At 43.1% G+C, this 22,722-nt stretch overlaps 1 protein-coding gene across 4 annotated transcripts in view; it reads left to right on the plus strand.

Moving 5' to 3' along the window:
• PER2 (period circadian regulator 2) overlaps positions 1-22,722 on the plus strand; it is a 119,902-nt gene that overhangs the window by 60,227 nt on the left and 36,953 nt on the right. For all 4 annotated transcript variants that reach the window (XM_077488326.1, XM_077488329.1, XM_077488330.1 and 1 more), the window contains 4 exons: positions 9,093-9,246; positions 9,591-9,699; positions 10,662-10,790; positions 21,833-21,926. In XM_077488326.1, coding sequence (XP_077344452.1) covers positions 9,093-9,246; positions 9,591-9,699; positions 10,662-10,790; positions 21,833-21,926 — 486 coding nt within the window. The remainder of the gene's footprint in view (positions 1-9,092; positions 9,247-9,590; positions 9,700-10,661; positions 10,791-21,832; positions 21,927-22,722) is intronic.

Consider the following 22,722-nt stretch of genomic DNA (forward strand, 5'->3'; position numbering starts at 1 on the left):
CATTTTTGGTTTGGAGCTCCGAGAATGTCAACAGCCTACGGTATTTGGGGTCCACCAGATGGCCAAAATGGAATAAATTCTGTGAGGCCCACGGCCAAGACATCTGGTGGATAAGGCTAGTCGGTATTTTGGGGTTACAAAGAAAGGAGTTCATCACTGAGCATCCAGACTGAAGCTCGCCTGCATGGTACAGTTTGCGCCTGAGCTGCCAGAGCTGGGACATCGATCCCAATAATTGGCCCGCATCCGGCTCCACGTTCGTGTTCCAGAGGAGGCTTTTTGGGTGTACTGGGGCTAGCCATTTTTTCTATCTCTGTCCATTTATTGTAGGACCTCTGGGGGAACCAGGAGACTATCGCATGTAGTTGGGCCGCTTGGTAGTACCTGACGAAATCGGGAAATGCCAGGCCCCCGTCTGTATGTGACGTGGTCATGACGAAGCAAGTTATCCTATGTTTTTTATAGTTCCAGACATATTTTTCAGCATGTCACTCCGAAGTCTACGTAGATGGGCATAAGGGATTGGGACTGGCAACGTCTGATATAGGTAAAGGTGGTTCAGTAGGATGACCATTTTGATGGACGTGATCCGCCCCAGAAGGGAGATATGAGGGGCCTTCCATTTTTGGATGAGCTCCCTAATTGACCGATAAAGAGGGGGGGAAGTTCTCTTGATAAAGGGTGCTGAAGGATGGGGTAATAGAGACCCCCAGGTATTTGAGGGATGTATGTATAGGAAAAGGTGGATTGCTGGAGTTTAACCTCATCCTCTGGGACATTAATTGGAAGGGCCATAGAGTTTGACGTGTTTGTTTTATACCCCGAGAGCACCCCATAGCTATCTAATTCGGCATGGAGGTTGGGTAGGGAAATCCTAGGCTGGGGCAGAGTTGGGATGATGTCATCTGCTAATAGAGAGATTTTAAATTCCTTTGCCCTAACCGGCATCCCCCAAATGTCTGTATTACTCCTAATGGTCGCCGCCAGGGGCTACACACACAGTGCAAATAGCAGGGGGGAGAGCGGACAGCCCCGGCGGGTGCCATTAGTGATCGGAAAGGTGGTTGAGGTGTTGAAGGAAGTTTTTACTAGGGAGGTGGGGTTGGTGAAGAGGTTGTGTACCGCCCATAAAAAGGGTTCTCTGAATCCACCATGAAAGACCAGCTCAGTCAATCAAATGCCTTTTCTGCGTCTAGACTCAGGATCACAGCTTCTGAGTTCTCTCTATTGGCCACATCAATTAGGTCTATAACTTTTCTAGTATTGTCTCCTGCCTGGCTCGGGGGGACAAAGCCCACTTGGTCCTTATGTATCAAGGCAGGGAGGATTACGTTCAGTCTAGTTAAAAGGATTTTTGTGAATATTTTTAGGTCCGAATTGAGTAAGGCTATGTGTCTGTAACTGGCTCATAAGGCCGGGTCTTTATCTGGTTTTGGGATCAGGGATAGGAAAGAGCCTTGCATATCGGCACAGGGGTTTGATGGAGGAAGGTATTGTACAATTTGGTCATATGTGGACTCAGAAAGGGGAAGAAAGGCCTTCTAGTCTTAGCCTATAGCCTTATGGTACTCATACGGCAACCCGTCCGGTCTGAGGGATTTGTGGGCTGGGAGGGCTTTTATGGTCGCCGTCAGTTCTTCCGTGGAGATGGGGGAGTTCAGTTCTTGCAGTTCAGTATCCTGAAGTATCCCGAAGTCGGGGCAATCCGACCCGCTGGAGATACTGGGTCATGCAATCAACTAAGTCGTGTGGTGGAGGATTATGCAGCATCTCTGCTTGTTGTATAGGTCTGCGTAGAAGTCAGCGAAGGTGTTTGCTATGTCCTGCGGGTGGGTCAGTGTGTCACCCTTTCTGTTCTTGATTCGATGTGGTGTAGATGTATGGACCCGATCCTACAGTTTCCTGGCTAGGAGTGATTGTGCTTTGTTGCCCTTATCGTAATATAATTGTTTCAGGCGGATCAGCGCTTTTTCCACTTGGCCCATCGCTAGGTCCTGAAGTGCCATTCGTACATGGACGGTGAGTTTTGACGGTTGGCTTCAAGGGTCTTTAGCTGTTTTTCAGCTAGCAGTCTGGCAGCCTTGGCATCTCTCTTCATGGCTGAGGAAAGAGCAATACAATGGCCCCTGATGACTGCCATATGGGCAGTCCACAATGTTGACAGGGAAATGTCCGGGGTGTCATTTTTGACGAAGGGTGGATTCTAGTTCCATTTTGGAGGGGGCGTGTTGCAAGAGGAAAGATATAGCGTGATAGGGGCATGGTCAGACCAGGAGTTGGGAAGTATGTCCGTGGATTCGGTGATGCATAGTGTGTTGTTCACAAAGAAGTAATCTATGTGTGCTGGGGGGCAGAATAGAAGGTGTATTGACGATCGCTCCGGTTGAAAGCCCTCCAGGCATCAAAAAGGAGCATATCTTCTAGTGATCTGGTGGAACAGCCTAGAGTCTGAGGGCTCGGGCGTGCAATGCCTGGGGTGGTCACAGATTGTGGCGTTGGATAGGTTAAAGTCCCCCCCCATAACTAGCAAATCATGGGGCGTTTGGGATAGGCGAGTAAGGACCTTGGCCAGAAAGCGTTGGTGTGTGTTCGGGGGTGTATAGGGCACACAAGGTGATGGCCTGTGTCTACCAGAGGCCTCGGATAATGATGGAATGGCCTTGCGGGTCTTAGTGCAAGTAAAGGGGGCCCCTTTTTTAAAAAAAAGTATGGCAACACCCGCTCTCTTACACGAGTTAAAGGCTTGAGATACCTGAGGGAAGTGTCTGGAAGCGAATGTGAAGAAGTCTCCTCTGTTAAAATGTGTCTCCTGCACCATAATTATGTCTGCTGCTGACTGTTTAAACTCTCGGAGCGCCAGATGTCTTTTCTTGTTGGAGTTGAGGCCATGGGACGTTAAGTGACATTATCTTAGCCATTGTTGCATGTGAGGTGGATTACAGAGATACTTAGCTGAATTAGTTTTTGGTGACATGTCCAGGTCTGGGAGTGTGGGATCAAGAGGATCAGGGCCGTCAGCCGGCAGGGCCTTCGCCGAGAGGCAGTCCGCGGAGAGAAGGAGAAAGGTCTGGAAAGAAAAAAAAAAAGAGAGTTGGAGTAAAAACATAACTAGTTAATGCAAAACGCATTTACAATTAGGTCCACAAAAACATAAGGGCCTGTATGGTTCCAATTAAACTCCCCAACTAGGGTACAAAAAAAGGGGGGGGGGGGAGTTTCAGTCAGGGAGACACGGATTGACCGAAGTCCAGAAGGGAACCATCAGATGGTAAACCACGGGTAAACTGGATGGTAAACCATCTGTAGACAATGTTTTTTTTTTTTATTTTATTTTTTTTTATTTTATTTTTTTTTCCTGCAGGGTGGGTAGGAGGTATTGTAACGGTCTGTTTTTGGAGTGTGATCCATGAGAGGTCTGGCTAGATCTGTACTGGGAATTATCAACGGTCAGATTACGGATGGAACGGGCTTTGCGCACAATTTCCTCTTTCAGGAGATAGGAGTGAACTCGGCAGATGATGCCCCGTCACTTAACGGTGAGACCCTTAGAGTGAAGGGCACGGTGGGCTCTATCCATCCCAATATGTTTGTCCGCAGGTTCTCCCAGCATTTCATTAAACAGCTCCTGTAGTGTGGACTGTAGGTCTTCAGCATCTTCATTTTCGGGTAGGCCTTGGAACGTGGATATTATTCCTGCGCCCCTTGTTGTCCAGGTCTTCTACATGGCGTTGCATATCTCATAGCTTGAGGAGATGGTCCGAGCCCTGTATTTGGGTCTGGTGTGCTGCTTACTTGGTTTTTTGTATTTCTTCCTCTGCCATCTCCACCCTGTCAGCTAGGTGTTTGAGGCCCACATGTAGAGACTGGGTCTCCACTCGGCAGGTGGCCTTCACGTCCGTTATGAGCTATTTGAAATCCTCCTTGGTTGGTATGGCTTGTAGATAGACCTGCCAAGGGGGATGGGTCGGAGTAAGGGGTTTGTGGGTGGTATTCCACTGCAGGGATGCCTTGCTCTTGGGGGGGGGGGGGGGGCAGGATGGCGGAAGGTCCCAGGGCTTTGACCACGATGTGGTGTTGGGCACAGGTGGTTCATCTCTTGAGGTCTGTACCCGAGCTAATGCCACCCGGGCATAGGAGGAGGGGGGGTTGCAGCGTGTCCCCGGGATGAGCGAGCGGGTCTTTGGGTCTTGGGTGAGGTAGGGCCCAGCCAGGGGGTGGAGTGTGTCTGCATGCCTCCATCAGGTTCTAGGGTGGCTTGTGTGTGCCTGTGGCCCGGGAGGGCCGGAAAGTCCTCCATTACATCTGAGGTGGTGGGAGAGAGAGAGAGAGAGAGAGCCCGTGCCCTGAATTCCAGGGTCTGACACTGCTCTCAGTACTCTGGGGAAGGCCTCCGTACACTGTGTGTACTGCGATGGAGGCTGAGTTGCGGCCCTCTCTCCATGTGGTGCGGGCGGGGTGTGGGGGGAGCAATGCTGGTGACTCACTGCCTGATGGATGCCGGCGGGTCTTGGAGACATCTGTGGGGGGGTGTGATGCTCTTGTGGGGGACTGCTTCTCCACGGGGATGGCGGTGTGGAGGCCCGTTGCTGGGAAGGCGCTGTTCCGGCGCCATTTTGCTGTGCCTGCCCGGCAGCATGTTGGGCGGTGTACAGTAATCCCAGAACGAGGAAGATGAGCCCGGCGGTGGTTGCGATGATCCTCAGGCTGAGGAGGATCGAGTGGTACGTGAGCCACCCATGGGTTGGTGAGCTTAGCCCCCGAATTAGGCTTTTTAGCTGTGGCCTGAAGGAGAGCTCTCAGTCAGAGCGTTCGTCCAGGTCGGCCTCCGGTCACGCCCCTTTTTATCCTTTTCCTATTTGATCATCTCTGGGGTGTTTTTTTTTTATTTTATTTTTTTTATGTTTTTTGTGCTATAAATGAAAAAACACCAACAATTTAGAAAAACACCGCATTTTTCTTCATTTCTGTGATAACATTTTGAAAATTAGCAATTTTTCTTCACAAATGTTGGCCGCAATTTATACTGCTAAATAACCCAATTTAGTGCATATTCTGTGGTCTGTGTTAAAGTTGGCATCTACAAGCTATGGTGAAAATCATAAAAAAGATCACATCGATCTCATTTCTTGAGACCCCATCAAGCCAGAAAAGTACAAATGCCCCCCAAATGACCCCTTTTTGGAAAGTAGACATCCCAGGGTATTTAGTAAGAGGCATGGTGAGTTATTTGAAGTTGTAATTTTTTCCCACAATTCTTTGCAAAATTAAGATTTTATTTTTTTATTTTTTCACAAAATTGTCATTGTAATAGCTTATTTCTCTCACATGGAATGTACATACCACAAATGACACCCCAAAATACATTCTGCTACTGAGTATTATGATACCACATGTGTGGGACTTTTTCACTACCTGGCCACATACAAAGGCCCAACATGCAGGGAGCACTATCGGGTGTTCAAGGAGCATAAATTACACATCTAATTTGTTGTCTACCTATTAAACTTTTGAAGGCTCTAGAGCACCAGAGCAATGGAAACGCCCACGATATGACCCAATTTTGGAAAGCTAACACCCCAACGTATAATCTGAGGCATAATGTGTCTTTTGAACGGTTCATTTTTTTCCAGAAGTTTGTGAAAAATGTAGAAAAAAAAATGAAACCGCATTATTTTTATTTTTTCTTTTTTAGTTTTTTTTTTTACACAAAGTTGTCCGTTTTATAAGATATTTCCAACACATAGCATTTACATAGCAAAAATGACACCCCAGAATACATTCTGCGATTCCTGAGTATGCGAATACCAAATGGATGAGACTTTTACACAGCCTGGCCACATACAGAGATCCAACATGCAAGGAACACCATCAGGTGTTCCAGGGACACATAGGGGATTATTTACTAAAGGAAAATCCACTTTGCACTGCAAGTGCACTTAGAAGTGCAGTCACTGTAAATCTGAGGGGGACATGCAAGGAAAATAAAAAACACAGCATTTTAGCTTGCACACAATTGCATGATAAAATCAACAGAGCTTCCACTCATTTCAGATTTACCCCTTAGATTTAGAGCGATTGCACTTCCAAGTGCACTTTCTGTGCAAAGTGGATTTGCCTTTCGTAAATAACCCCCATAGTGTGCACTTAACAAGAATTACACCCCAAAATACATTATGCTGAGCAAAGGGTAAACAAAAGTTTACCTATGGTTTTAGTAGCGCAGTTGTCCACAGGACGATAGCACTGGTCCAGGCAGCAGTCCAGGCAGCAAACACACACCGCTCCTCTTGTACATATCCAGCCCATGTGAAAGAGCCCTTAGTATTTTGCATCACTATAATTCTATCTCTAGACCTCTGTAACTCGAAACTGACATGTCGGACATGTCACCGCTGACATCCGACGCTCCATAGAGGTCAATGGCGCATCAGTTCATGTCTGCCTAAAAAACTGACCGTCAGACCTGAACGGATGCTCCATAGGCCTCTATGGAGCATCGGATGTCAGCGTGGACGTGTCCGCTGACATCCTACATGCTCCGATCTGAAAAAGTGTGACGGAGGAAAAGCCTACTTTTCCATCCGTCATCGGATCGGGTGACGACGAACTCTGCGGTCCGTCGTCATCTGATCTCCCATAGGGGACAGCGGCACTCTGACAGGTCCGTCCCTGCGCAGTGTGCAGAGATGGACCTGTCCTCTTCCTGCTCAGTGGAGATCGACGGAGCAATCCCTGCTGAGCAAGCGGATGTCCACGGGGCGGATCATCACGGATCTGTCCCGTGTGAAAGAGCCCTTAGTATTTTGCATCACTATAATTCTATCTCTAGACCTCTGTAACTCATAACTGGTAACCTGTAGAAATTTTTAAACTTCGCCAATGGAGATTTTTAAGTGCCAAAGTTTGTCGCCATTCCACGAGCGGACGTAATTTTGAAGCGTGACATGTTGGGTATCAATTTTACTCGGCGTAACATCATTTTTCACAATATAGAAAAAAACGGGCTTACTTTTACTGTTGTCTTATTTTTTTTATTTTTTAACTCTGAGTGCATTTTTCCCAAACAAATTGCGCTTGTAAGACCACTGCGCAAATACGGTGTGACAAAGTATTGCAATGACTGCCATTTTATTCTTTAGGGCGCTGCATTGATGGCAATGGTGGGCGCTGCATTGATGGCAATGGTGGGGCTGCAGATGGGCACTGACCTTTATTTTGCTTCACAGTTCTTTATTTAAAATGTCATATTTTTTCCCGAAACTCCCCTCTTAAAGTCAGGGTGCGTGTTATACACCAATAAATACGGTATATCCAAATAACATGTCCAAGCTCATCTCTTTACTCACACACAGCCACAAAAGCTAGAGAGTTCCTGTTGGGCAGTGTATTGGTGCTCGAATGAACACGCCTAGACTGAATTTTAATGGTTCAAAGAATGTCAGGCAAAATGGTTGGCTCTCGCGCATGTTCACTTTATCAAATCTGGCCCTCTTTGAAAAAAGCTTGGACACCCCTGATCTATCCCATAGACGTGATAACTTATGCGCAAACCAATCAATATATGCCTACTGCGATTTCCCCCCCCCCCCCCCCCCCCCCCCCAAAATATGTAGAAAGTATATCGGCCTAAACTGATAAATACATTATTATTATTTTTTTTTTTTTTTATGTATTATAGCAGAAAGTAAAAAAATAAAGTGACACAGTGCTGTGTCGTCTGGTCATTAAGGGGCCAAATCCTTTTGGGGTAAAAGTGGTTAAGGTAATGGAGTGGTTTAGTCTCCAGACCAGATTTATGAAAGGAGCTGAAACTTCGAGTTGCCAAGAGACAGCCAAGAATCCTTAAGGATTTAGAGAAGATCTGTAAAGTAGAGTGGACCAAAATCCCTCCTGATGTGTGCAAAACTGGTCACCAACTACAAGAAACCTCTTACCTCTGTGCTTGTCAACAAGGGTTTCTCCACCAAGTACGAAGTCATGTTTTGCTTGGGGATCAAATACTTATTTTACTCACTGAACTGCAACTTAATTTATAACATTTGTATCATTTTTTTTTTTTTTCTGGATTTTTAGTTGATATTCTGTCTCGATCATAAATACACTTATGATACAAATTATAGACCCTTTGTTTCCTTGTAAGTGGGCATACTTACAAAATCTGCAGGGGATCAAATAATTATGTATTTACATAAGTGATCATAAGAGTTCTTTGAGCTAAAATTGGCCATATTGTAGCAGTTTTCTCCAGATATTGGCCACAGATTTCATGTTAGGAAGCCTCTTAGTGTTAGCAAGAGGGATTAAGGTAGTTTTCTATGCTTAATTGCCTAATTATTAAGAAAGGAGACTTTTATATGAAGATACTGGACTATGTGGAAGAGCAGCAACCCTGGTAATAAAACCTAAATCTTCTGTTGCCCATTTTGTGCACATTGCATCTTTTCCGAGGCACTTTGGTGTAGCAGGGTTGGTTGCAGAGGCTTTCGTGCATCACTGTTCTTTGACATGCAGACAGTAGTCCTAACCAGGCTTTTCCTAAATAAATAATAAAAAAAAATCCTAGATTAAATGTAATATAACTAGAGCAAAGTGCTGACTTTGGTGCAATGGGACGTATACCTGTAGTTTGGCTTAGGATTGCAAGTGCAGGAGCAATAATGCTAAATACACGTTTAGTAAAGGAATTGATATGGCAGTTGCTCTTTCTGGCAGCACGAACAAGAATATTGAGAGAGCTAACAACCACTAAGATAAAAGGCATCGCTGTAGTTTATTTTTGTAGTTCTGTGCTCATAGCTGCACTTTAAAGTGGTTGTAAACCTCAGACATCAAATATGAACAAGGCGTACCCCTCCTATAGTGTGTACTTGTCTCAATCCAGAGCACAAAGTGTAATTTCTGTCCACTGCCTTTAGTCACTTCTGGCAAGTTTTTATTACCAAGAGAAAATTTGTGACAGGGGAGGGAGCCCCGGCTGATTGACAGACTCAACTATGTTTGTAACATGACCAAATGTGGACATTTTCAAGAGGTATGAATACTTTTTCAAGACACTGTATGTATGAAAATTATATATTTTTTTTATTTTTTAGTTCTGCAGTATGGAGGGCAGCCTTTTGACTTCTCCCCAATTCGATTCCGTGCCCGCAACGGGGAATATATCACAGTCGATACTAGCTGGTCCAGTTTCATCAACCCTTGGAGTCGAAAAGTATCTTTCATCATTGGCAGGCACAAAGTCAGGATGTGAGTATAGCCTATGCCCTGTGCTTTCATGCATTTAGGGTGCTGCGTAATCCGCACCAACAGCCAATGAACATTCTTTTTGTATTTCTTATCTTCATTTGCTGGTAAGCGAGAACCATACAGGACATTATTGTAGACTATACCAAATTGTGGTGTACTTACTTTTAGTGCACTAAGACTTGTTTTTTGTCTAGGCTACTAAGAAGTCTCTAGTTGTTCATACCTATCATGAATTACTGCAAATTGACATAGGAAAATGCCTTAACTTCGTAATTGTAACTGAATGCCCCAATGATAAAACATTAACTGTTAGTACACTTGGTGCCGATCTTTGTCATTATTAGGGGCCCTGTTAATGAAGACATTTTTACTGCACCACCACGCTTAGAAAACCAGTCACTGCAACCTGGAATTCAAGAGCTTACAGAGCAAATACATCAGCTACTTATGCAGGTAAGTCGCCTTACACTGAATAAAATAGAATTCTGCAGAGCATGATTACAAAATTCTGGTGTAGCCACTCGTTGTTCACACATGATGAATGTGGCTTATCCTGTACTCTATTTCCTTAGTAGTTGTTCAGCATTCATGCCGATTGCTCTGACTCCAGAGGGAGAGTTTATATAACTCCATGTGTAATACAGTCACAAAAATACACAAAATGAAAGAGAACTGTAAAAACCAAAGGTGTTTATACAAAAAATGCATATATTAAATACAGAGGTGGCTTTGCTGTGGAGGCGGGTGCAGAGGAGGCAGCCGACAACGGAAACCTCATAGTAACTCTATGGGTGATGTCGCTTCCCATTCATTTCACAACCGTTGTCAGCTGTCTCCTCTGCAGAGCTTCTGCCGCTGGAAACTGGACTGGTTTCAAAAAAGGTATGTATATTGATTTCTTCTTTACAGGGCTATAGAGGTTGGTGTTAGATCATGGATGCCTGTAGATGTAGCGATTTTTAGTGTTAGGGTGGACTTTCTCTTTAACATTAATCAGTTTATTATAACTAACTTTTTGAAGTACACAGTAGTTATGTTACATTATAAAGAGTATTTGGCTTAAAAAACGGCTGAAATAAACCATATTTCAGTGCTTTTTAATCAATCAGTTTTCGGGATTTCATATAGACCTTATGTGTTACTGATATGTTTCCAGGAATATATGATAGATTACGTTGGGGGCCACATCTGTGTTTTGTATGGCACAATATAGCTTGTAATAAACATATTAATAAACATATTATTGATATTCGACAGGGAGATGGTGATTATCTCAAAAAAAAAAAAAAAATGGAAATTGAGTTGTGCATTGAAAAAGCTTACCAAAAAAAAAGCTTATAATGCTGTAATGGAATGTGTAAATATGTCTTATACCCTGTATATGGACAGTTTATCAATGCATTGTTTCCATTCAGCCTGTCCATAACGGTGGCTCCAGTGGATACGGAAGTTTGGGCAGCCATGGTTCACATGAAAACCCGATGAGTGGAGCCTCGTCCAGTGACAGCAATGGGAACCTTAATGAGGATGTGAAAGAAAAACATGTTAGTAAAATAAATGTGCTAAATTACATTGGTGTAACATTGCCTGTCAACATTTCTGGTTTTCTTGCTCAGCGCTTGTCTTCTAGCCATAGCATAATCCGCATGTTTCATTTTTTTCCCCCCATTTCCTTTATGCAGCTCTCTCCCTTTAAAATCTTACTTTCAACCCCTAAGCCATTCTGTCTCTCTACTATTATTTTGATGTATTATATAATCATATCATTTCACAGTCATTTCCTATTTCTGGTCAGCTCCTAATTAATTCTTCCCACACAGCAGACATTGGCTGAATGCTGATTGATGCAATCAACCTGCCCCTCTTTCTGGGGATACTACATACAATAATCACGTATTGCGCTGATTTGCAGGCTGGCTGAATGAATTTCACAGTACAGCCGGAGTACCCCTCTTCCTCCCTTGTGTTTCCCCTATCTCCTGCTGTTATCCCACTCTCCTTGTGTGGGCAGAAAGGAAAGTATGGGCTATAATCCCGGAAACTGCATGCAGCATATTTCTTGTGTGGGACAGACCCTGCATAAGAGACTCACTTGTGTGAATGTGCGTCATTCCTGAAATATGCCTGTTTTTTTTTTGTTTGTTTTTTTTTTTTTGTAGGAATGGCACAGGCTCTGTGCGTCAGTGCGAGGTATGCAATACTTTCAAGTAAATGATGTTGTATTTGACTGAGTGGGCATGCTGATCCTGACTCATTGTCTGGTTCTGTCAGATTCATTAGCTTCATAATATGACATGTGCCCAGACCATGCAGAGTGTGCAGCCTGGGTCTATAGACAGAATTAGACTTGTTCAACGAAGACTGCCAGTTGCTAAGGGGTTGATTTTCTAAAACTAGGGCGTGCAAAATCTGATGCAGCTGTGCATAGAAACTAATCGGCTTCCAGGATTTTTTTTTTTTTTTTGGTCAAAGACTAATTGAACAAGTTGAAGTTAGAAGCTGATTGGCTATCATGCACAGCTACACTAGTTTTTGCACTTGTCCGGTTTAGTAAATCAACCCTTAAAGAGGAAGTAAACCCTGCAATCCCTATGGTGCTTTTCATCTATTTTGCTTTTATCACTTGTTAGCAAGCAACACCTAACTTAATCCAACTACAATCGCCTATTACTTTAGTTTTTTTCTTCCTGGATAAGGTGGTGCCATCTTCGGTACTGTTATCTGAGTCCGATTTCCACAATTTTGCGCTTCCCTTCACCGCAGTCTCACGCATGCGCAATTGTGTTATAGCCAAGCCTCGTTCTCAGTCCGATGTTCCACGACAACTGTCTCTCATTGCCGAGTATGCTGAATTACTTACAATAGCTTAGCATGATTGAATGTGTATGCCTGTCAGTCCTACTGCAGCTGATCGCCACTCTAGAATGCAGCATGATTGCCAAGATTTATCCCCCCATGTGGCATCTCACTGTCACATGGAGAGTACCAGGAACTTGAAAACTCTGCAGCCTCGCAAGCTTAAATGGCTGTGCCGCTGGAAGAGGAAATGCCATTCGCAGCACTATATCAGTGGATAGACTGTACACAGAGCGTGCCATAAATCAAGGGAAAGGAAACTCATGTGCTGTGACATCATTAATCAAAACGGGACGGATTACAGCAAAACAAGGAGACAATTATTAGCAGCAATCATGAGTGTTTTTTATGAGGATTACAATGCAATAAAGTTGTGAGGGAGAGTTTACAACCACTTTAAGTGTTAAAGTGAAAAACCCCAGAGCAACCAATCAAAATCTACTTTTTTATGAAGTAAGATCAATCCACAAACACTTCTAATGGATTCCTGTGGGAACTACAGTTTGCACTCTATTGAGTAAGCCGTATGGACTCATTGCTCTTACAGTAATGTATATAAGGATGGGCATACGGTATATGGCTCTTAAGCTTGTGTGTATAGAGCTTACTGTATTTGTTAGCACCACTTTATTTATTGTCCATTAGAGATTAGGTATGGTTTATTTATTAGATATACAAGGTACACTGGCAAACAAGAATTTGTAGACCAGCTTGTGCACAACCCCCTCCTCAATATAATTCTTCTTCCCTAGTGTCCTAGATGGTTGGCTACCTTTTCAGCTCTGCTAAAAAGTGTTTTTTTTTTTTGTTTGTTTTTTTGTGCTAGTTTTCTAAACTTGGTGAAAGAAGATTTTTACTACACTTCTGGTGATTTTTCCTCGATTCAATTAAAACTTCTCATTATACTGCTGTTTGAACTGTTCTCTACATAGAAGCTATCCAGATCCGCTGCTCCTCGGTAGTAGCTATGCGGACCGTACCCTGCTGGACTGGATGTGTGGGGCTAGCCTGGATTGTGACCTTCAGGCACTGGACTGTGCATTGTGGACATTTCTAGACTTGAAGCGTGTTTGCAGCAGAATACTTTCTGGGTCCTGCTTTGTGGCAAAGCCCTTGGTGTGACCCTATATCTGATTCACATTGTGAGTAAGCCCAGTCAGGCTGAAGTGCAGGGAGCTCATTCACTGCTGCACTATTAAATAGCAGCACAAGGGACAGTGCTTATATTTGATTCATTATGCCACTCATTGGTGCCAGCTGTCAGTTGAAATCTTTTTTGTATTATGAAAAAAAAACATCTTTTGTCCTCTATCTCTCAGCCATAATATTCCGACACTACAGGGGTTAATCGAGCTTGAAAGACTTGTCACAGGCACTTATCAAAACTAGAACTACTTTTTCCTTGGTCATGACTGTTCCTCTGCCTTGCAGAGAGCTTCTCTCCATCTATCCTTGATTCCAGGATTTGGTTCCTTCACATAACTCTGCCATGTGATAGTTTAACTTTTATTGGTCTGATCAGTGGCAGCCGACCATACCTTTTTGTTGGGCTGCTTTTGGATTTTCCAACTATAATTTCCTGTATACCTCACTGGACTGTAAATACCGGGTCCTGTGTCCTATACGTTAAAGATAAGATTTTTGTACTTGAATTTTTTTTTTTTCTTGTAGTCGATTGAGGAACATAGATGCTCCACACTCTGTTTTGTGGGGATTATAGAATTGCGGCATACTGGGTAGAGGACACTTCATAATAAGGGTTGGCTTATAACTGAGATTTCTCTGCCACTGTCTGAGATCTTTGGAAAACTTTTTTGGCAGTTGTAGTTTCCTGAAACCAAAGATCCTATAAATCTTCCTTTTTTTTTTTTTTTTTTTTTCCCCTCCTGACCCTGTTCAGGAATCGGAAGTGGAAGCTCCTTTACTTAGATATGGAGGTAAAGACACACTGATTATGTAGAAGAGGCTTTTCACTCCCTCTTATCCTATGAGGTACAAACAATGGTTTTATGCCAAATGCTTTCCACTGTGGACACCTACAGGAATGCAGTGTGCACTAGTCTTTGCCTAAAGCACTTGATTCTCCACAACCAAAATAGAACCCCTGTGGGGCTCAAGCTTCCCTTTGATCTCTGTGGACATGCACAGGATTTTATGACTAAAAGCTTACAGTAAGGGGAAAAGTATTTGATCCCCTGCTAATTTTGTATGTTAGCCCACTGACAAATGATCAGTCTATAATTTTAATGGGAGGTTTATACTAACAGTGAAAGAAAACAACAAAAATATCCAGAAAAACGCATTTCAAAAAAGTTCTAAATTGATTTGCCTTTTAATGAGTGAGATTTCTGGCTCCCATGTGTCTTCTGTACGGGTAACGAGCTGAGATTAGGAGCACTCTTAAAGAGTGCTCCTAATCTCAACTTTTTACCTGTATAAAAGACACCTGTCCACAGAAGCAATCAGAGTACAATCTCTCCACCATGGCCAAGACCAAAGAACTGTCCAAGGATGTCAGGGACGAGATTGTAAACCTAGACAACGCTGGAATGAGCTACTAGACCATCGGCAAGCAGGTGAGAGGTTGACAACAGTTGGTGCAATTATTTGCAAATGGGGGAAAAAACACAAAATCACAATCGATCTCCCTTGGTCTGGGGCTCCATGCAAGATCTCACCATGTGGAGTTCCAATGATCATGAGAACACTGAGAAATTGGCCCAGAACTACACAGAAGAATCTTATCGCTCTCAGGGCAGCTGGGACCATAGTTGCCAAGAAAACAATTGATAACAGACTACACTGTGAAGGACTGAATTGCTGTAGCGCCTGCAATGTCCCCCTGCTCAAGAAAGCACATGTACAGGCCTGTGAAGTTAGCTAATGAACATCTCAAAGATTCCGAGGGGAACTGGGTGAAAGTGTTGTGGTCAGATGAGACCAAAATCAAGCTCTTTGGCATCAACTCAACTCTCCCTATTTGGAGGAGGCATGCTGCCTATGATCCTAAACACACCATTCCCACCATCAAAAATTGAGGTGGAAACCTTATGCTTTGGGAGTGTTTTTCTGCTATTTGGAAAGTACAACTTCACTGCATCAAAGGGACGATGGACGGGCCCGTGTACCATCAAATCTTAGATGAGCACCTCCTTCCCTCAGCCAGGGCATTGAAAATGGGTCATGGAAGGATATATCAACAGGACAATGACCAAAACATGTAGCCAAGGACAACGAAGGCGTGGCTCAAGAAGAAGCACATTAAGGTCCTGGAGTGTCCTAGGCAGCCACCACACCTTACTCCCATAGAAAATATGTGGAGAGAGCTGAAGGTTTGAGTTGCCAAACGTCAGCCTTGAAACCTTAATGACTGAGAGGATCTGCACAGAGGAATGGGACAAAATCCCTTCTGAGATGTGTGCAAGCCTGGTGGCCAACTACAAGAAATGTCTGACCTCTGTGATTGCCAACAAGGATTTTTCCACCAAGTCGTGTTTTGCAAAGGGGGTCACATACGTATTTCACTCGTTGAAATGTAAATCAATTTATAACTTTTTTGAAACGCGTTTTTCTTTATTTTTTTTGTTCTGTCTCTCTCTGTTAACCACTTAAGCCCCGGACCATTTTGCAGGCCAAAGAACAGAGCACTTTTTCGGCACTGCGTCGCTTTAACTGACAAAACAATTGAAGTATTTTTTTTTCCCCCACAAACAGAGCTTTTGTTTTGGCGCTGTTTGTCCACCCCTGTGGTTTTTATTTTTTGCGCTATAAACAAAAAAAAGAGCATCAATTTTGAAAAAAACACTTTTTTTTTATTTATTTTTTAATATATAATAAATATCCCCCAAATATATATATATATATATATATATATATATATATATATATATATATATATATATATATATAACATTTTTTTTCCTCAGTTTAGCCCGATGTGTATTCTTCTACATATATTTGGTAAAAAAAATCGCAGTAAGTGATTGATTGGTTTGCGCAAAAGTTATAACGTTCACAAAATAGGGGATAGTTTTATGGCATTTTTATTTTAAAAAAAAAAATGTTTTTTTTTAACGTGACTGCGACATTATGGCGGACACATTTTTGGGACCATTGTCACTTATACAACAATCAGTGCTATACAAATGCACTGATTCCTGTGTAAACGATACTGGCAGTGAATGGGGTTAACCATTAGCTGGCAGTGTAGGGGTCAAGTGTGCCCTGGGGAGTATTTCTAACGTTGGGGGGGCGTGGCTGTGTATGCCACATCACTTATCTCTTTCATCCGATTACAGGGAGCAGAGATCTGTCACTACGCAGAACGGGGAGATGCTTGTTTACATTAGCATCTCCTCGTTCTTCCTCCCCGTGAGATGATCGTGGGTATCCCTGCGGCGATCGAGTCCACGGGACCCGCGATCGGTCTCACGGAGGTCCCGACCGGCGCGCGCGCGATGGCACGCCGGCAAATTTAAAGGTACTCATTTGCCTGTCCGTGCCATTCTGCCGACGTATATCGGCGTGCATCGGTCAGCATGTGGTTAAAATAAACCTACAATTAAGATTAGACTGATCCTTCTTTTTTTTTTTTCTCTCAGTGAACAAACTTACAAAATCCGCAGGGTATCACATACTTTTTTCCCCTCGTTGTAGTCTGCTGAACATGCTTCTTGGTTAAAAAAAAAAAAAAAAAGTGAATGCATCTTAGGGGAAATCCCTTGGCAATTTCATGAAGAAAGTTACTGGAGGTAAGGTACTCCTACACCTAAAGAAAAAGCCTACATCTCCTACTTCTACTCCCAAGCCTTCCTCACAATGAAGTGGCACCCCCACTCCTTGGAGTGGGTGGATGTCTGTTGACATCTTAGACCTTTTGGGTCCAATGTGCCATTTCAAAGATGTACAAATTAAACTTTCTATCTCTTCCCCCTCTTCACTTTTAGTGACAGTATCTATTCAAAAGCTTTAATGGCCGCCTTGTACCAACATTAGGTGCACCATGTATAGTGATTGTACATGTATAGTGGTTGTACCAGTTCTTTCAGAAGGGAGGTCTCTAGGTTTCCATTCAAACCTGTTTACAGCCCAATATCAAAATGGGGACATCTTCTCAATACTGGACTTAAAATCGCTAAACCAATTTCTACATGTTCCAAAATTCTAGATGCACTCTAAAAGATCTTAGGTTGGACTTGTGTCTTTTTTCAACCTCACCCATTTGTGTGATTATATGTCAGTATTACATTGTATATCCCTGTACGTTGCAGTCTTTCAGATGCTTATCTAATCGTTTTTTTAAACTATCGATGCCCTCCGCTGGAACCACTGCTTGTGGAATGGAATTCAACATCCTTGCCGCCTTTACAGTAAAGAACCCTCTACGTAGTTTATCCCTATTGTTTTATCCCTATTGAGGAGTCACCAGTATGGTATTTGTAAATTGAAATCGGATCCCCTCTCAAGCGTCTCTTCTCCAGAGAGAATAAGTTGAGTGCTCACAACCTTTCTTCATAACTAATATCCTCCAGACTCTTTATTAGCTTTGTTTCCCTTCTTTGTACTCGCTCCATTTACAGTACATCCTTCCTGAGGACTGGTGCCCAGAACTGGACAGCATACTCCAGGTGTGGCCGGACCAGAGTATTGTAGAGTGGGAGAATTCTCACTTTACCCCTGGAGTTAATCCCTTTTTTTAATGCATGCCAATATTCTGTTTACTTTATTAGGCTCAGCAATGGCATACAATGCCAAGCTGCTGCTATCATCTACTAAGACCCCCAGGTCCTTTTCCATCCTTGATTTTCCTCAGAGGTTCTCCCCCCAGTGTATAGATTGCAATCATATTTTACCACCCAAATGCATTATTTTACATTTTTCTACATTAAACCTTATTTGCCATTTAGTTGCCCACCCCATAAATTTGATCAGAACTTATTGCAAGGTTTCCACATCCTGCGGAGAAGTTATTGCCCTGCTTAGCTTAGTATCGTCCGCAAATACAGAGATTGAACTGCTTACCCCATCCTCCAGGTTGTTTATGAACAAATTAAATAGGATTGGTCCAAGCACAGAACCCTGTGGGACCCCACTACCCACCCCTGGCCATTCCGAGTATTTCCCCATTCATCACCACCCTCTGACTTTGCCCTTGTAGCCGGTTTTGAATCCATGTATTCACGCTATGGTCCATGCCATCAGACCTTATTTTGTGCAGTAAACATTTATGGGGAACTGTGCCAAATGCTTTTGCAAAATCCAGATACACCACAGCTAAGATCTGTTATTGCTTTGCTCAGAAAAAGGAAATTGAATTGGTAGACATAGTTTTTCCATTTACACCAGTGCTTCCTACATTTTGCTGTGGACCTCTGTAGCCCGAGTATTCACAAATGTGCTTCTCCCTCTTCTGGTTTTTCATCCCTTGTTGAAGGACTCCTCTGCCAGAAAGTGATCTCCCAATATGAAAAGTTGATTACCCAACCAAAGGTTTAAAGTAATTGGGTGGGTCTTTGCAAAGTCTGTTCTCCAGCCAACACAGCATCTGGAGCACTTGATCTAAAGTTGGACACGGCCCAAGCAAGAATCTTCCTCACTCAGATGAAGAGGGTGTTCCTAAGCTCCAGTTCTTGGAACATCTAGTCACAACAACATCCCTTTACATCTGTGTGAGGGTTCTCTACCTCATGATTGTCTCCTTTTTTTTGAGGCATTTCCCTTTGCCGAGTTTCACTCCAGACCCTTTCAGTCCAACATCAAGATGTGGAAAAATCCAGTCTGTGGTTGGCCAATGCTACTGTCTATTTAGGCAAAGATCTCCCTGACATGGTGGATTTCCAATCCTGCCCTGGAATTGGTGAATGCAATCCTTTTCAGGACTTGGAATGAGGTAAGGGCAGATGCAAACATTACAGGCTGGTAGAGTTTACAACTTCCTTACAGAACTCCCTGAGTACATGGTCCTTGGTCACAACTAACTACCCATTAGGGCTGCATGATTCTGGGCAAAATGAGAATCGCAATGTTTTTGCTAAGAATAAAGATCACGATTCTCGTGGCTTAACAACATCTTTCATACGCTACAAAAAATTGGGCTAACTTTTACTGTTTCGTTTTTTTTTTTAAATTAATTAAAGTATATGTTTTCCCCCAAAAAATTGCATTTGAAAGACCGCTGCGCGGATACAGTGTGACATAATATATTGCAACAACCACCATTTTAGCCTCTAGGGTCTCTGCTAAATAGAGATATCTCTCTGGCTCTCTATATCTATATATCTTAGTTTGGGGGTTCTAAGTAATTTTCTAGCAAAAAAAAAAAGGTGTCAGAAAAAGGGTTTATTCTTTAAAGTGTTACTAAACCCACAACAGTAAAATCAGTCTGTATATGCAGCATAGCAGGCTATTATACTCGCACTGGAACTTAAGGGCTTATTCCTCTGCATTGTGTAAAAAAGCAGTTTTTATCCTGTGTGCATAAATCTTCCACCTTTCTGTACTGTCTGGGGAAGGCCAGCTAACACAGGTAGAGTAGCTGGCCTGCACATGCTCAGTTGTCTTTTTATGCTGGAGAGAACAATTACTTATTCTCAGAGATGGCCAGTCCACATGATATTGAAATCACACATGTGGGTGTATGTACAGGCTGTAGTGGAAATCTCCTCCTCCCCATACTCTCAGCACTGGAGAAACTGTGCAGTTTATCAAGTAACTGTGGTATACAGATCATCCAAAAAAGGTATATAGTGGCAGTAATGTAATTAAAAAAAAAATGTGTAAGCCGTGGGCACTGGGGGGCTGGATGGACTATTTTCATATTACTGGGTTTAGTAACACTTTAAGTGGGTAAACTGCCCTCATTTACAGACCAAAGTTCATTCTTTTTATCTAAAGAACAAAACGTTACAATGTTTTTATAGTTGGCTCTGCAGCTGAGGACTGTTGTTAAACTTAGCAGAGTGCCTGATTGCGGGAACCCCAGTTTTCTTGCATCTAACAAGATTGCGGGTGTGAAAGCACCTTTTATGGTTGCCGCCTTGATCCCCATCTGATCCTTTTCTTGTTTTGGTCAGCAACAACGTGGTTTTGGGATCAAAACTTTTTTGCCTAGGGTAGTCTCCTCCTTTTCACCTCAATTCGAACATTTTCCTATCTTCCCTCTGCCCTGCCCTAAAACACGACAAAGTAATTGTCCTACATTGCCATGATGTGGTTAGGGCTGTCAGGATCTACCTGAAAGTTACAACCTCTATTTGCAAGAGTCTGTCTTGCCTGTGGACTCTCCTAGAAGTCACCCTGCCTCCATCTACAACATTGCCAATGGGATAAGACCACTTATTTCCAAGGGCTCTCCACCCTTAGGGCAAAGTTCCTCCCTTTTCCATCAGAGCCTATTCCGTTGGAACTGTTTTCTTCTAGGCTTTTCAGGATCAAACCTCTGTATTCTCAATTTGCAAGGCCACCACCTGGTCCTAATAAATTCAACAAGGTGGGCATTCTGGCCTCTGCTGATCCAAACTTTGGCCGCAAGGTGCTTCAAGCTGCTGTTGGAGTATTTGGGTTTTTTGTTCTTTCTGTGGGCCTGTTGGCAGTTCTCAGTTGCTATGATTTTTGCTCACCTCCTCAGTTTTAATGCTTCGGTATGCCGAATGGTCTAAGAATAGGAAGTTTCCAGTGTCCGAGCACCTAAAAACAATTAAACTTTTCGTTTTAAAAAAAGTTGCTAACGGGCAGGTTTATTTTTAATGCAGAAGGGACATTCTATGCCTCTACTGCAGTATAGTTTCTGACCTGCCTGTTCACACTACACTGAGGTGCACATGCGAAGCTCAGAGTAAAATTTCAGCATCTGCCAGGATGAATGAAAAATAACCGATGATCAGAATGTGGAAGACTGGCTAGCGAGGCAGATGTGGGACACCACAGCGCCGGAGTGGAGATTATCGTTCCGCATGAAGGTAATGGCATATAACTCGTGGTCTCTAAAAATCTGTTGCACGCTTCACTGTACTCCAAGGTACAGGCTGCCAGATAAAACCATCAAAAGTAGTGGCATGTTCTGCTACTACAATTTGTTCCTTCCCAACTTTACTTGAAAGTTCAGCTGTGTAGTTTATCAGCTTGTACTCTTTCCTTTTCCGTAGGTCGCTGAAAGTGAAGTATAACTCCCATTTTGGTTATAGGGTAATATGACACTCGCTACCTTTTCTACCATGTGTGAATGCCTGAATAAGGCAACTACCAAACCCCAATGCGGTCACATGAGTTATGGAGAGAATATGCACCCTCTGTGTAAGTTCAATGTCATGAGATATAGCTAGCACAAGGCATTCTCATTTTCTTCCTATGGCTGATGGTGTTGGAATGAAGAGATGTATAAGCTAGTGGTTGTATCAGCATTAAAATGGTTTATTTTTCCAAAAAGGAGCAAATCGCAGGGTTACCTGTCAGTTGCCAAACTGCTTTTGACTCCAACTCACGTACACCACCTAATATTTTCCGGCAATATTATACCTCACACATGGCCAAAAGAATCATAAGCTCCTTTTACCCCTGGTCCTAATGTCAGCAGTGGACTATTCCCAACTTTATCCCAGATCTTACTTGCACACCTAACCATGGCCTTCTTTCATACTAAAATTGCCAGCAAATATTCATGTACAGGTGTGTGTGGTGCTGGTGCTAATGTAGGGCTGCAGTTTTTCATAGAATACTTTTCTGTGTTCTGCAGGGAACTCGACCTGTGCGTGGACGAAAGGGACAGCAGGCATCTACCAGCCTAGAAACAAAAGATCACCCTAATCTGAAGATCACCCCTGAAACAGGTATGGGAGGACATAGTGTGACTTTGTGTGTTTTTAATTAAGCTTCATTAATTTATTTCTCTATCTTGTACCTATTCAACTCCCTATAGGTCTGGAGTTATCTGCATTTAACAAAATCTCCACAAAAAGCCTGTCTTATGAACTCTACCTAAATATATCTTTACTAAACCTATAAGATAATTATACCAAAAAAACAAATGTGGGAGTATATCCCCTTTAAAAAAAATGTAATACATTAAAGCCACATGCCTTTGTATTTTTAACATTAAAAACATCCCGACTATCTGAACATCTGTATCATGCAACAACAAGGTCTGGGGAATGCCCAGGGAAAAACCAAAGCCTACTTACCACCAGCTCGCAGACAACCAAATTAACCTGTCTAACAGTATGCGTTAAAAACAGGGGTTTAGTCCGCACGCATTTGCAAACGCATGCGTGAGCCACAGAGCCACGTCAAGGCACCCTGGTATCTGTGGTCCTAACACTAACATAGTGTCCCCGCAGTGGAGGCACATGCATTCTGATGGTTAGATGAGGGCAGGTGGACTGAAGGGGAGCCACCCCTCCTTAAAGGTACAGGAACACACCAAACACCCAGCAAGAGCACAATGGCAGCAAAGGTGTTGGTGCACTGCTGGACCAATGCAAACACTACCGTGTTATCAAGAACTTGCCCACCGCCCTCATCTATAGCTGGCTATCGCAGTAAGTGGCTTTGGAAGGCTAAACAACAGGTAACAACAAGGTCTGGGGAATGCCCAGGGAAATACTAAAGTCTACTTACCACCAGCTC

The sequence above is a fragment of the Lithobates pipiens genome, unplaced genomic scaffold (assembly GCF_037356315.1).
Source record: "Lithobates pipiens isolate NorthernLeopardFrog02 unplaced genomic scaffold, aLitPip1_a1.2 Scaffold_18, whole genome shotgun sequence".
Classification (NCBI taxonomy): domain Eukaryota; kingdom Metazoa; phylum Chordata; class Amphibia; order Anura; family Ranidae; genus Lithobates; species Lithobates pipiens.